This window comes from Poromitra crassiceps (assembly GCF_964638095.1).
Source record: "Poromitra crassiceps genome assembly, chromosome: 3".
Classification (NCBI taxonomy): domain Eukaryota; kingdom Metazoa; phylum Chordata; class Actinopteri; order Beryciformes; family Melamphaidae; genus Poromitra; species Poromitra crassiceps.
Window position 1 is genome coordinate 14,408,124 of NC_139625.1, and position 13,807 is coordinate 14,421,930.

The following is a 13,807-nucleotide window of genomic DNA, read 5'->3' on the forward strand; positions in this document are numbered from 1 at the left end:
GAGGTGCCATGTACACAGAAAGCATTTTTTGAGCTGCCAGCGCCTTTCTGCAATGCATTCTCTATGGTAATAGAGCGCTCCTCTTCCCAGCACCACGCCTGGCGTTTCAGCGCTCTCGGCGGCTAGCGTTTTTGGGGCGGAATGCTGTGGGCGCCTCAAGTAGAAAACATTTAAACATTAAAGAGCGCTGCTCATCAGCAATGTCACTTTTTCCGCCCGATCAATCAAAATCGAGGGAGACGCTGGACTAAAAAGATCAACAAACAAACATGGCGGAGGACAGGCTCCAGGGTGCTGAGAATTATTAATTGTATTATCTTGTCGGGTTGATGTTAGCTTGCCATTTACGCTGTATGCTAGCTAGGTAACGTTAGCTACTAACTGTCAAGAGTCAGCTCCATGCGCTGTGTGTCTGTGCGCATTGGAAGCGCCCTGGGCATTCATATTTTTGCTATCCAAAGCACTCCGCCAAGAACAAGAAGAAAACGCCGTCTGTGAACCTTTTCCTCTCTCCCCCTCCCTGTCCTCCCTCATCTACAGTACCTCCTCCAGCCGCCTCCTCTGCTCCTTCTGCTGCTCGATGCGCTTCTGCCTCTCGGCCAGTAGTTGGCGCTTGTACTCCTCCTGCTCCCGGAGCTGCTGCTCCTGCTGGAGCTGCTGGCGGCGCATGGCCTCCGAGCGCTCCTTGTTCTCCTGCTGCAGGCGGATGAAGTCGCGGCGCAAGGTGGACTCGCCCGGCACGTTGACGATGGAGCTGGGTGAACGGGAAGGAAACAGGAGGAGAGGTTAGATCAGAGAAACGCTGGTTTCAGTTTCAAACGTCTTTCAGTGAGTCGTCTGTCCTATGATACACCTCAAACTAAACACAAAAAAAAAAAAAACACTAAACTAAACACGCATTTCAACAGCCTATCACCAGCTCCTGGTATATTCTGTAACTATAGATGGTTTTCACTGAATTGTGTTGCTAGGGAACAGTTTGGAAACTAGCTCATGTCCTGTCCGTTATTGTACTAGCAAACCATGCAACAGGAAGTATGCCGGGAGCAATTTAGAACATTTATGCTGTCGAGGTGAAACTGTCTATTTACTTTGTGGCAATAGCACAGTGGTGGAACTACAAATATCCAAATGTGCGATCTATTCAGGGTGGTTTCACATTAGGGACCCGGGGCCGGTTTCGAGCCCAAAGTGACCTTATGTCCGGTTCGTTTGATTAGTGTGAACATTGTGTGGAACAGCGAACTGTTCCCGGGTCCACTCCAAAAGGTGGTCTGGGGAACGCTTCAGTGAGTCGTGCCCGGGGGACAGATCGCATCAAGTGTGAACACAACTGTACCAAAACACTTTAGTGGACTGCTTTTCATTTACAGCATGATGACCAGTTATCCTATGGTTTGGACTTTTGTGACCCAACGTTACAGGGGTAAATACGAGTTTGTGTATTGTTTCCTATATACTGTGTCTTGTTAGTGTAAAAGCGAGTTGTGCTGCCGTGTTACCATTAACGTTAGTTTGCTTTCATACCATTAGCCTTGGCATTTTAAGTACTGTAATTGGTTGAGACAAGCTATTGCTAGATTGCCAGGCTACATGTCCGGAGCGAGCGAGTGGGCGTGTGCTTACAAGCAAACGATTTGTTGCACTTATGACAACCATGAGCAGTCAGCATCGACTCTAGTGAAGTATAACCAAAGATACTCATCTCTCTCTCTCACTCACTGCACTTGCTGCTTGTGTGTACGTCGGCTTGTGTGTGTGTGTGTGTGTGTGTGTGCGTCGGCTTGTGTGTGTGTGTGTGTGTGTGTGTGTGTGTGTGTGTGCCCCCGCCCCCCTCGGCTCCGCTCAGAGAGAGAGAGGAAAAGCGAGCAGACAGATAATTAGTATATAAACAGTCGGTGTGAATAAGCGGTTTTTCCAAATGAAGGCTGCACAGGCTCCACGTGTTGCTTGATTGAAAAAGGTCGTCCTGCTTCTTAGTATTGGACATCGCTCATAAGATATCTGGACCGATCACCAGAACAAAGCGTTTGTTTCTTTGTTTTGTTTTTTCATGGAGCGGAGAATTGCTTTCTATATCTCTGATGTAGTCAACATTGAAAAACTGAGACTTTCCTCATGTGTGGAAACGACGATGCCTCTTGCCTGGAAGGGTAACGGAATCCAGGTCCTGGAATGCCCGGACCTGATTATAGACCCATTTCACAGCAACTATTTTGAGGTGGTAAAGCAGGAGGTAAAGCGGGTGTAACCAATGCCATTAAAGGTGGTTCCATTCCATTTAGGTGTTCCAACGCCAGGGCCCTCATTAATGCTATCGGTTACCCCTACTTTACTTACTGCTTTACCACCTCCAAACGGTTGCTGTGAAAAGGGCCTATTGGCAGATGGCAAGCCAAGCAACTAGGTGCACATCCACATCCATCAAGTGCACCTGGGAACAGAACATCTATCATGTGAGATCTGAGCGGCGGGGCGAGGGCAGTCGTTCTCGGGTACGGAACGAAAGCAAAGTGGAAACACCCTCAGTCTCCGTTTGGAAGGATAGGATAAGTTGCTCTGCCAAGGCTGAAAATGTGCTGTTGGTCCACAGTTATAACTAATCAGCCAAGTGTGTGGTAGGGAGTCAAAAGAAGAAGTCCCAAAAGAGGGGAACAGCGCCCCCCCCCCCATCCCTTTAGTGATGATAAACGGTCACACTGCTAGACCGTACCTGGGCTCCCCCTCCTGATTTAGACCGTACCTGGGCTCCCCCTCCTGATTTAGACCATACCTGGGCTCCCCCTCCTGATTTAGACCGTACCTGGGCTCCCCCTCCTGCTCGGGAGGAACAGTCACACTATCTAGACCGTACCTGGGCTCCCCCCTCCTGCTCGGGAGGAACAGTCACACTAACTAGACCGTACCTGGGCTCCCCCTCCTGCTCGGGAGGAACAGTCACACTAACTAGACCGTACCTGGGCTCCCCCTCCTGCTCGGGAGGAACAGTCACACTAACTAGACCGTACCTGGGCTCTCCCTCCTGCTCGGGAGGAACAGTCACACTAACTAGACCGTACCTGGGCTCCCCCCTCCTGCTCGGGAGGAACAGTCACACTAACTAGACCGTACCTGGGCTCCCCCTCCTGCTCGGGAGGAACAGTCACACTAACTAGACCGTACCTGGGCTCCCCCTCCTGCTCGGGAGGAACAGTCACACTAACTAGACCGTACCTGGGCTCCCCCTCCTGCTCGGGAGGAACAGTCACACTAACTAGACCGTACCTGGGCTCCCCCTCCTGCTCGGGAGGAACAGTCACACTAACTAGACCGTACCTGGGCTCCCCCTCCTGCTCGGGAGGAACAGTCACACTAACTAGACCGTACCTGGGCTCTCCCTCCTGCTCGGGAGGAACAGTCACACTAACTAGACCGTACCTGGGCTCCCCCTCCTGCTCGGGAGGAACAGTCACACTAACTAGACCGTACCTGGGCTCCCCACTCCTGCTCGGGAGGAACAGTCACACTAACTAGACCGTACCTGGGCTCCCCCTCCTGCTCGGGAGGAACAGTCACACTAACTAGACCGTACCTGGGCTCCCCCTCCTGCTCGGGAGGAACAGTCACACTAACTAGACCGTACCTGGGCTCCCCCCTCCTGCTCGGGAGGAACAGTCACACTAACTAGACCGTACCTGGGCTCCCCCTCCTGCTCGGGAGGATCCTCTTCTTCCTCCTCACTGCCACTGTACTCGTACTCCGTCTCATCTGCACATGGAAAAATGACTGAGTCAGCGACGATCAGAACCACTCGTCACTCACAACTATAAATATGCTAGAAAACGGGGCTGAGCAACAACAGGAGTTATCCTTTATTAACCTCTCACAGTGAGAGAGGGCGCCACACTAAGCGACACAGAATCCGTGACCACTGCATGAAATGTAGCGCAATTCCCATTTGCAAGAATCTATATCTAAGTGTCACACATTTTTCTCTGAAAAGCCACCTTGAAATGTGACCGTCGTTATCGCCGGGGATGCTGGAAATGTGTAATTTGCTTCACCATTCATTCAAAGGCAGCCAGATCTACATTAAAGGATGGTTTTACCGCTCTCATCAACCCACTTTGTATCATTATAATCTGGTAATATAAGCACATGGGCAGTGTTTATGTTCTCTATGTTTTCCTCACAGAGAAAAATCCTCCATTTGTCTGCCTGCAGAAACTCCGCGCAAGTCATTAAGGCTCGTTAAGGCTCTCGATGTTGATTCTCCGCGGATGTGCGGATACTTAAAAAATAAAAATAAACAATAACAGCCGCCCTCGGAGCAGATTCCGCAGTTCCGTTCTGACGCGTTGCGACGTAAAACGCGTCACAACGGAGCGCTTTGCCAAAGGAGGAAATGGGAGCTCTCCGTGTGGAAAACATATACTGTAGCGAAGGTAAACACTGCCCATCTGCTTATATTAACGACATTATAATGACCCAAAGTGAGTTGATAATCTGTAAAGCCATCCTTTAAAACACGCTTGATGAGCTGAGAAAAATGTATGAGTACATTTCCATAAACCTGGATGCATGTATATAATCAGTTCTCCAGGGCTGGACAACAATTTTTCAAATTCACATAACTTATAACCTCGCATAACTTAATTAATCAATTAGTCGATCGTCAGAAAATTAATCAACAACTATTTTGATAATCGAATAATCGTTATGAGTCCAATTTTAAGAGAAAAGGTATGTATGACAGTAAACTGATATTTTATCTTTGAGATGTGGACAAAACAAGACATTGGAGGGCGTCATCTTGGGCTTTGGGAAACACTGATCGTCATTTGCTACAATTTTCTTACATTTTATAGACCGAACAACTAATCAATCGAGAAAATGGCCCTACACATAACGCAGGTTTTGTGTGACAATACCACAGATAGAGAGAGAGAGAGAGAGAGAGAGAGAGAGAGACGTACCCTTCTCTCCTCTCTTCTTCTTGGTGCGGTCGATGTGGTCTTTGAGCTGGATGCGGACCTGCCTCTCGTTGGGCTGGTCTCGGATGAAGGGGTGCTTCAGCAGCTGCTCTGTGGGGGGGCGCTGCGTGTAGTTCTTCACCAGACAGCTCTCGATGAAACTAAAGAACTTTTTGGACCTGGGGGGAGGAGGGGTGGGAGGTGTGCAGGGAGGGAGAGAGCAGGTCATGCAGTTTGTGAAAAACGGTCAAGGGTTGAGAAACTATGCATGACAGAGGGGGTGAAATATAGACTTGTGAATAGGGCTGTCCCGGCGAGTCGACGTCATCGATGACGTCGACTACGTAATTACGTCGACGCACGCTACGTGCCCTGACGTGCCAATCGTCACAAAACAAAAATAGTGTGGCTAATGTTAGCGGCTAACTGTTACTTGTCGTTACTTTACATGGCAGTAAAATGCCACTGAATGACCAAATTGATTTCACTTTTAACCATTTCGATTTCCATACGGAACCCCAGCATTGGTTAGTTGTTAACGTCGTGACTATATTTATAACGTTATAACGTACTCCGACCGGTTTGCGGTTTATAATTGAGGGCTGAATACAGCCGTGCAGTGTTGCGCAATAGCTACAACCCCTGGCTGTATTCAGACTGATAGTATAAACCGGGAAAGCTGGAGCACGTTATAAACCGTTATAAATATAGTCACGTTATAAACTAACCAATGCTGGGGGTCCGTATGGAAAGTGGAAATCGAAATGGTTAAAAGTTAAATCAATTTGGTCATTCGGTGGCGTTTTACTGCCATGTAAAGTAACGACAAGTAACAGTTAGCCGCTAACATTAGCCACATTACCCATCAGCGGAGCGTCATTTGACGTCAGCACACTCTTCTAAACAGGTCGCGTGCCGCATTCCAGTCGATTCCAGTGGGCATTCCCATGCTTTCACATGGACCCATGTTGGGTGTGGATGCTACAGACACACACAGTCTTGTGTCTGGATGATGTGTGACCATCTTACATGGAGCATTTTGTCTTTCTCCAAAATTAAGAGCACTGTTATTGAAAATTGCACACCATTGTACTGTAAGATGATGATTTTATGTTGGACTGCTGCTAAACTCAGTTGACATTGCACAAGGTTTTTGGTATTCCTCCTGAAAGTGACTTGAATTTTATTTATTCTACTATTTTATTTTGAATTGCACTATATTCCTTTTATTTGAGGACAAGCTCTTGCTTTAATTTTATTTGAGAGATTTTATGTTGGACTGTTAAAGAGAATGAGATGGTTAAATAAAATAATGAAATTGAGAAGTTTTTGGTTATTTATTTGTTTTGGGTAAATGTATTGTTATATAATAAAAAAATTAAATAAAAAGAATCGTTAGATGAATCGACTAATCGAAAAAAAATAATCGTTAGATGAATCGATAAGAAAATAATCGTTTGGGACAGCCCTACTTGTGAAAGGCGGACAAGGCGCGCAAAGATGCGAGTGCACCAAAACGATCCTAAATAAAACAGACATTTCTCCTGACAAGAACTGCCCATCCAAATTATCCATCAGTCCCGACCACTAACACCCAACATCCAAACCTCTGAGACACTTCACAGCATCATGAGCACAAGCTCCTGTTTGTCCATGTGAAGTGAGGTTTACACATGTGGACAGGCAGCATGGGGCCTTTCACAGCAGATATACCACCATAACTCTTGAAACACGAGCCTCGGGAGAATGACATTATCATCGACGTTGCACCTGCTGGCAATCGGGTAAAGGTTAATTCACTTCAAATTAAATCAACTCAAAAGCCCCATGTGTCACTAGTTAACAGTACAGAGTAATTTTTTTATTTTATTCCATGCCAGATAGGTGACACGTGTTTTTAAGATGGATATTTAAATTCTTGGAGATAACCAGGGAAATCAGGAATGGTTGAAATGGAAGAAGAAACTGCGGTGTGCGCCAGCCGAGGCCTGGCCTGCCAGAGCAGGTGTAGCACAGATGGCCTGGCTCAGCAGTAAAGCACAGAGGAGAGGCTGAGCTGTGGATGGATAGCAGCCTCTGTAGCAGCTGAGTCTGAGGCAGGGGTCAGGGGTCAGGCAAATCTTTTTGATATGAAGTGCCGTTTTCAATTTTGCTTGTCAATCAGTGTGCCACAGCAAGATTAATGACTCTCGCACATCAAACAATGCAACGTTATTCCTTCCAAAAATCAGGACATTGAAATGAGAGCACTGTACAAGACACACTCCTTCTCTGTCTTCCGTGCTGGCATTTTTCATCTGCTTTCTGCTGCCCAGAGCCATGTATATATAAGATATGTACGGTAGTGAGGCACTCTCTGCCTCTGATTGGTTGCAGAGCCATGTACTGTATATATAGGATGTGTACGGTGGTAGTGAGGCACTCTCTGCCTCTGATTGGTTGCCCTCCATGGTAGCAGCGGGGCAAGCTAGTAAGAGAGTGGCGTCTTACTAGATCGCTCTGCTGCTGCCATGGAAGGCAACCAATCAGAGGCAGAGAGCGGGTCACTACCGTAAATATCCTAAATAACATGCCGCGCAATTGCAAATGGCTGTGAAGTAGGTGATTTGACACATGGCACTTATTGCTACTGCGCGCTGCTGCCGTACTGCCGGTGGTTAACCCTCCGCGTGCCATAGGTTGCTGACCCCTGGTCTTAGGTGACAGATAATATCAAGGTGTTGCAACAGCACACATGAAGAGGCTGGGCATAAGATGTGTACATATATATGAAATGGCAGGCTAACTTGTTAGGCTGGAGAGAGGATTGAACAGGATACTCCTACGTACACACTAAACACACCCTGTCTGGATGTTACTCACCATTTTTTAGATTTGAGCCTAGGGGGAGGGTTTCTCGGAATGAGGAAGAGCGCACGCATTGGGTGCATGTCACAGAGCGCTGGAAAAATACAGAGAGAGAGAGAGAGAGAGAGAGAGAGAGAGAGAGAGAGAGAGAGAGAGAGAGAGGGTCATCACTGAGAGGTCAAGAGAGTGAACAGACATAGAAAAGGAATTGGCAAGGACCTCGCGATACGATATGTATCACGATACATGGGTCACGATACGATTGTATCACGATACATGGGTCACGATACGATTGTATCACGATACATTGCGATACAATACATATTGCGATATATTGCAATACTGTACGACGTAATTGACTGAAAAATTAAAACATTGAGCTGAAAATACAACTTGCTGTGTATCACCCAGGTAGTGTAATAATAATGTACATCACATTATATTGATAACTCAGCGGGCAAATCCAATCAAAACCATTTCATTAAAAGTTTCCATTGCAATTTATTAGAACCGTATTTGCAAATTTGCACAGTTGCACACCGTGTTACTGAACTTGAAATAAAAGCGCTTAAGTATTCTTATTGTGTCACTGAACAAACACACGGCTGTGCAAAAAAAAAATCGATACGGCGATAAATCACGATACTTTTCTGAAATAAAAATAAAAATATTGCAATATTTTTTGCCATACGGATTTTATTGCACTAACAATAAGCGGCACTCACGTGGTGCTCCTTCAGCCATCTCAATAGCCGTGATCCCACAAGACCACAGATCACTCTGTAAGAGAAGAGACGGCCCCGTTAGCCTGGCAGCCAGCGCGCGCACACACACGCGCGCGCGCACGCACGCACACACACGCACACACGCACACACACACACACACACACACACACACACACACACAGTCTGCCTGCCTGCCTGCCTAGCTTTAATACTGTGTGACAGAACCAAGCTTTCTGCATGGCGTCAACACTAACAAACGGGCCATTGAGCGCCCGGTCAACGCATCTCTTTGTGGCTGCCGACGAGGCTCTTACTCTGTAATCGTACGTGGCGTCTGGGTTCTCGTCACAAGCGATGACCTCGGGGGCCATCCAGTATGGCGTCCCGATGAAGGTGTTCCTCCTCCCCACCGTCCGGTCCAGCTGGGCGCTCACGCCGAAGTCCACTGGAGGGGCAGCGACAAAAGGCGTGTGTGATTAGTGACCCTCCTCAACCAGGTGCTGTGCTTTTTATGTACTCAAAATCACGTCGCTTAAACTTCGTCAGAAGTGAAAGGCCAATTTAATTTCAGATTGCCGTCGCACTTTCCCCTCAGGTTCAATCGCAAAGCAATCGTCGGCCACTTGACGCTCTCGGTAAGAGGTGAGGTGCTTCATTGCTATGGCACTACATGTTGGAGGAAGAGTGGGGTTGTCGTAGAAGACTGTTTAATTTTTGCACATACGAGTGCATTGGTTTCCTTTCCTTAACACTAGAACGATTGTTTGATTTTGTGGGTTTAAGAGAAGGCAGATAAGTGATCAACTGAAAAGGATACTTATAACCAGTGTTGGGCAAGTTACTTTCAAAATGTAATATACTACATACATATTACTAGTTACTTTCATTTGAAAGTAATAAGTTACTTTACAATATTGCTGTCTGTGTAGAGTAACTCGTTACTGATTACACTGCTTTTGCATTACTTTCACCAAAACAACAGCAGCAGCAGAATGACATTGCAGCTATCAACATCTTGTTCTGACAATAAGATCAATATATAAATATATAGACGATTGTGAACAGCTATCATCAGCATCTTGTTCTGACAATAAGATCAATATATAGAACAGTGAGTGTACTGTTGCTCACCCAGTTTGACTTCAGCGTTCTCAGTCAGCAGGACGTTCTGACCCTTGATGTCACGGTGGATGACATGGTGGGCGTGCAAGTGGGCCAGACCCTGACGAGGGAGAGAGAGAGAGAGAGAGAGAGAGAGAGAGAGAGAGAGAGAGAGAGAGAGAGAGAGAGAGAGAGAGAGTAAACATATTTTTTCACTATTTTGGTGTGAATATCTGTAATTATTGTGTAAAGTGAGAGTTGGGGGTTAAATATAGTAAATAATAATAATAATATTAATAATAATAATAATAATAATAATAGGATTAGAGAAGAGAAGAGGAGAGAAGAGGAGAGGAGAGGAGAGGAGAGGAGAGAAGAGGAGAGGAGAGGAGAGGAGAGGAGAGGAGAGGAGAGGAGAGGAGAGGAGAGGAGAGGAGAGAAGAGAAGAGGACAAACTAAGGGGGGAGGACATTGAGCTCACTCTGAGGATTTCTCTGGAGATGTAAGCGATCCAGTCTTCCTTCAGCTGGTTGCCCTTGGTGTTCTTCACCAGGTCTGTGATCGAACCAGCACCACAGAACTCCATCACCAACTGCACAACACAGACACAAGATCACAATCATCAGAAAAACAACACAACACAACACAGCATTATAAGGATATTATGCACGAAGAAAATGCCATTAAAATGCACTTAAGATGACATAAAACGAGGATAGGCGGAGTAAACGAAGAACGGCTGCTACATATTTTCAAAATGCGAAGTATTGACGATTCTGAGGATGCACAGGTATGAACATTTTGGCCGATACCTATAACTGATATTAACATCGCTGTTAAAGGTGCTGACAGGGTTCTGCGCAGGCCCGACTTGGAGCCTTGCCGCCGACTAGCGGCGACAGCGAGACTGTGCACACACACTCGAACGAAACCCGGCGCATTGGCTGTGGTACACGTCCAAAACACTAGGTGGCTTGAGGTACACTTATGTCCGTTACATATGAACATATGACGTTGTGTTGTTTACCAAGAACTTGCAATCATGTCGGTGGGGGGACATTTTATTGTCCCTCCATTTCAAAACTCATTCCGGTGAGCCTGCAGAAGGCTTTGCTAGATGAGGGACAAGTACTGTTAAATGAGGAAATGGCATTTCCCCATTCCTCACAACAAGTACGTCAGCGGATATGTGCGCGGCCCAAGGCAACGGCCAATCACAGCTCTCGTGCTCGTCACGTCACGTCCGCGTTGACGGCGCGGAGTCACATTTCCGAGGAGCTGCACGCCCCCCCTCCGCCGAGCTGCGCCGATAGGACGGCCAGCTGCGGCGACCCCTCGGCGCAGGCGATTTCACATAAGCATAAAACCAGTTTTAAGGCTTATAACAGCTATTTACCTTTCTGACCTGTAAAAAAAAACACGTTTCTATGATGATACATTTTTGTACATACTGAAAAACACACTGGGAATTTGAAAAAGTAATGCATTTCTTTATCTCTAAAACATTTGGAAAAGCCCATAAATCAATCATACTGCATCATTTCCTGAAAATGTTGGCTGATACGATAACCGATATTAACATTGCTGTTATTTTGCTCATAAGACCGATACAGATATATTTAAAAAAAAATTGCTAACATTGGCCGGCCGATACCGGTATGATTAATATCGATATATCGGATATATCGTGCATCCCTAGAAGATTCCATACTTTTCCCTCAACCTTAATTTCTTGAATGGATTTGAAGACTTACCCATAGCTGATCATCGTGTCCCGGGGGGCTCTTCTTAATGAAAGCACCATAGTAGGTGGCTATGTTTCTGTGGTGGGAATACTTCTTCAGCATATTGATCTCCAGTTTAATTTCCTCCTCTTCATCCTAGTCAGACGCACGCACACGCACACGCGCACACACACACACACACACACACACACACACACACACACACACGAGGTATAAGTATCATAAAAAGAAGACAAGGAAGGTATTTGTCCTTGCACTGGAAAATCATTAGGATGAAATACAATAATCAATGTGTGGGCTAACGGTCTTGAAATCAACATTGAGCCTTCAGGGACATTTCATTTCGAATCCAGATCAATTCAGTCCCATCCTCCTTAGGGCCATGGCAAGTGTCAAGCTATCAGTGTTGGGTGGGGTAATGCATTACAAAAGTAACATATGACATGTTTAATTTTAGCAGTAACTCAGTTATGCAACTTATTACCAATAGGATTTCAGCAATATTATACCAGTTACTTTGTCAAGTAACACAAGTTACAAATTTAGTTACTTTTTTATTTATTTTTATCAAAGCCCATATTTAAATAAAGATACAATCATTTCCATATCAAACTGTGTTTTTATGCAAATAACCTCTATAAATGACAATAACAAAGGAAAAGGATAACATTTAGAATTTTGGACGGTTAAACACCGACTTCAAGATGGTTGAAATTACTTTTCGGGATGGCGATGTCATTATGCTGCTGCAGTTATTTTGGTGAAAGTAATGCAAAAGTAGTGTAATAACAAGTAACGAGTTACTCTGCACAGACAGTAATATTGTAAAGTAACTTATTACTTTCAAATGAACGTAACTAGTAATGTATACATTACATTTTGAAAGTAACTTGCCCAACACTGCAAGCTATGAGACAGCACCCTGGTACTGTATCAATCCAGCCTGGCCAGGCCTCTCAATCATGGTCTGTCACAGACTCAACAATGTAGCAAATTGTTACATTGTTAAACAATGTAACAATGTAACAATGTGGTGCGAGCCCTGCGTCTCGTCGCTAATGACTCCTTTGTTCGGGGATCAACGACGCAGGAGTGAGTCTGGATGTGATGATCTGATCCATGGATCTGATGTGTACAGCGGGCCTTTAGCCCGCGTGATCCATTGTAAAACACTGCCCCTCCTGGAAATGTGTACATGATGCACAGTCAGGCTCAGGCCTGATGGTAAATCCTCCCCAGACACCTAAGATCAGGCTGACATGATCCCACCATAGAGCTGTGTGACCAGGATCCAGGATCCTGTCCTGATCATGCATGTGCCAGAGGAAGGGTAATATTGAGGCAGGCTTTACTTCACACAGACCTAACGAAAGACTCACATCAGCTGCCTTCAATAATGAAACAATAACAATAACGATACAAAAATATAAAGGCCTTGTAAATATATGAATGCAACACAGACCTCAATAGATTTATCCAAACGAAAACAAAAATGTCCTTATCTAGATGTAGCTTAAACGGTATGTTGACATTAGGCTTTAGTTAAACTGAAACGAGAAAAGCCGGTACACCACGTCTCCACAAAAAGGCCATAGCGCGCTGCGTTGCTAGCTCCCTGCTTGCAGCCAATGGCAACTTGACAATGATTAACAGTGACACGCTAATTGAACACATGCAGGGAGCAGCCAGCGAGTGGTCCGCTTTACGGCTGCACAGCCTCTCCTATAGAAAGACCGCCGGGAGGAGGGCTATAGAAAGCATAGGGGGGGGTTGTACAGTATTATCAGTTCAGACTACAATGTGTGTGTGTGTGTGTGGTTTGTGGTTCTCTTTATATGATCAGTGGTTTCTGTTCACTTAGCACTATAGGCTGCACTGCACAGCGCCAACAGTGAGACAAAGCAATGAGAGGTGAGGTTTGGTGAGGCACCACGGCCGTGTTAAGCCTACCGCTGCTACACACTACAGAGTATGCACTGTCTGCACACACACGTCGCTGCTACACACTACAGAGTGTGCACTGTCTGCACACACACGTCGCTTAGAGCAAAGATGGCAGCTGGCTGTCTGTGCAGGCCGCCATACTGCTGCATGACTCGTTTGAGTTGACGTAAGCGTTCCCCCCCCTCCCACCACCATCCCTACCTCCTCCCCCCTCTCCCACCACCACCATCATCCCTACCTCCTCCCCCCTCTCCCACCACCACCACCACCACCATCCCTACCTCCTCCCCCCTCTCCCACCACCACCACCACCATCATCCCTACCTCCTCCCCCCTCTCCCACCACCACCACCACCACCATCCCTACCTCCTCCCCCCTCTCCCACCACCACCACCCACCACCATCCCTACCTCCTCCCCCCCTCCCACCCATCCTCCCTTCTCTGCTGTGCAGCTGTTGGATTACCACACTCCCGACTGTGAACGCCTCAC

General features: G+C 46.4%; 1 protein-coding gene across 3 annotated transcripts in view; it reads right to left on the reverse strand.

The window, feature by feature from the left end:
• LOC310773841 (mitogen-activated protein kinase kinase kinase kinase 4-like) overlaps positions 1-13,807 on the reverse strand; it is a 105,369-nt gene that overhangs the window by 42,673 nt on the left and 48,889 nt on the right. For all 3 annotated transcript variants that reach the window (XM_083633816.1, XM_083633815.1, XM_083633814.1), the window contains exons 4-12: positions 11,381-11,506; positions 10,108-10,218; positions 9,657-9,747; positions 8,840-8,970; positions 8,525-8,579; positions 7,815-7,893; positions 4,956-5,131; positions 3,675-3,747; positions 544-754 (exon numbers count right to left, since the gene is read on the reverse strand). In XM_083633816.1, coding sequence (XP_083489942.1) covers positions 544-754; positions 3,675-3,747; positions 4,956-5,131; positions 7,815-7,893; positions 8,525-8,579; positions 8,840-8,970; positions 9,657-9,747; positions 10,108-10,218; positions 11,381-11,506 — 1,053 coding nt within the window. The remainder of the gene's footprint in view (positions 1-543; positions 755-3,674; positions 3,748-4,955; positions 5,132-7,814; positions 7,894-8,524; positions 8,580-8,839; positions 8,971-9,656; positions 9,748-10,107; positions 10,219-11,380; positions 11,507-13,807) is intronic.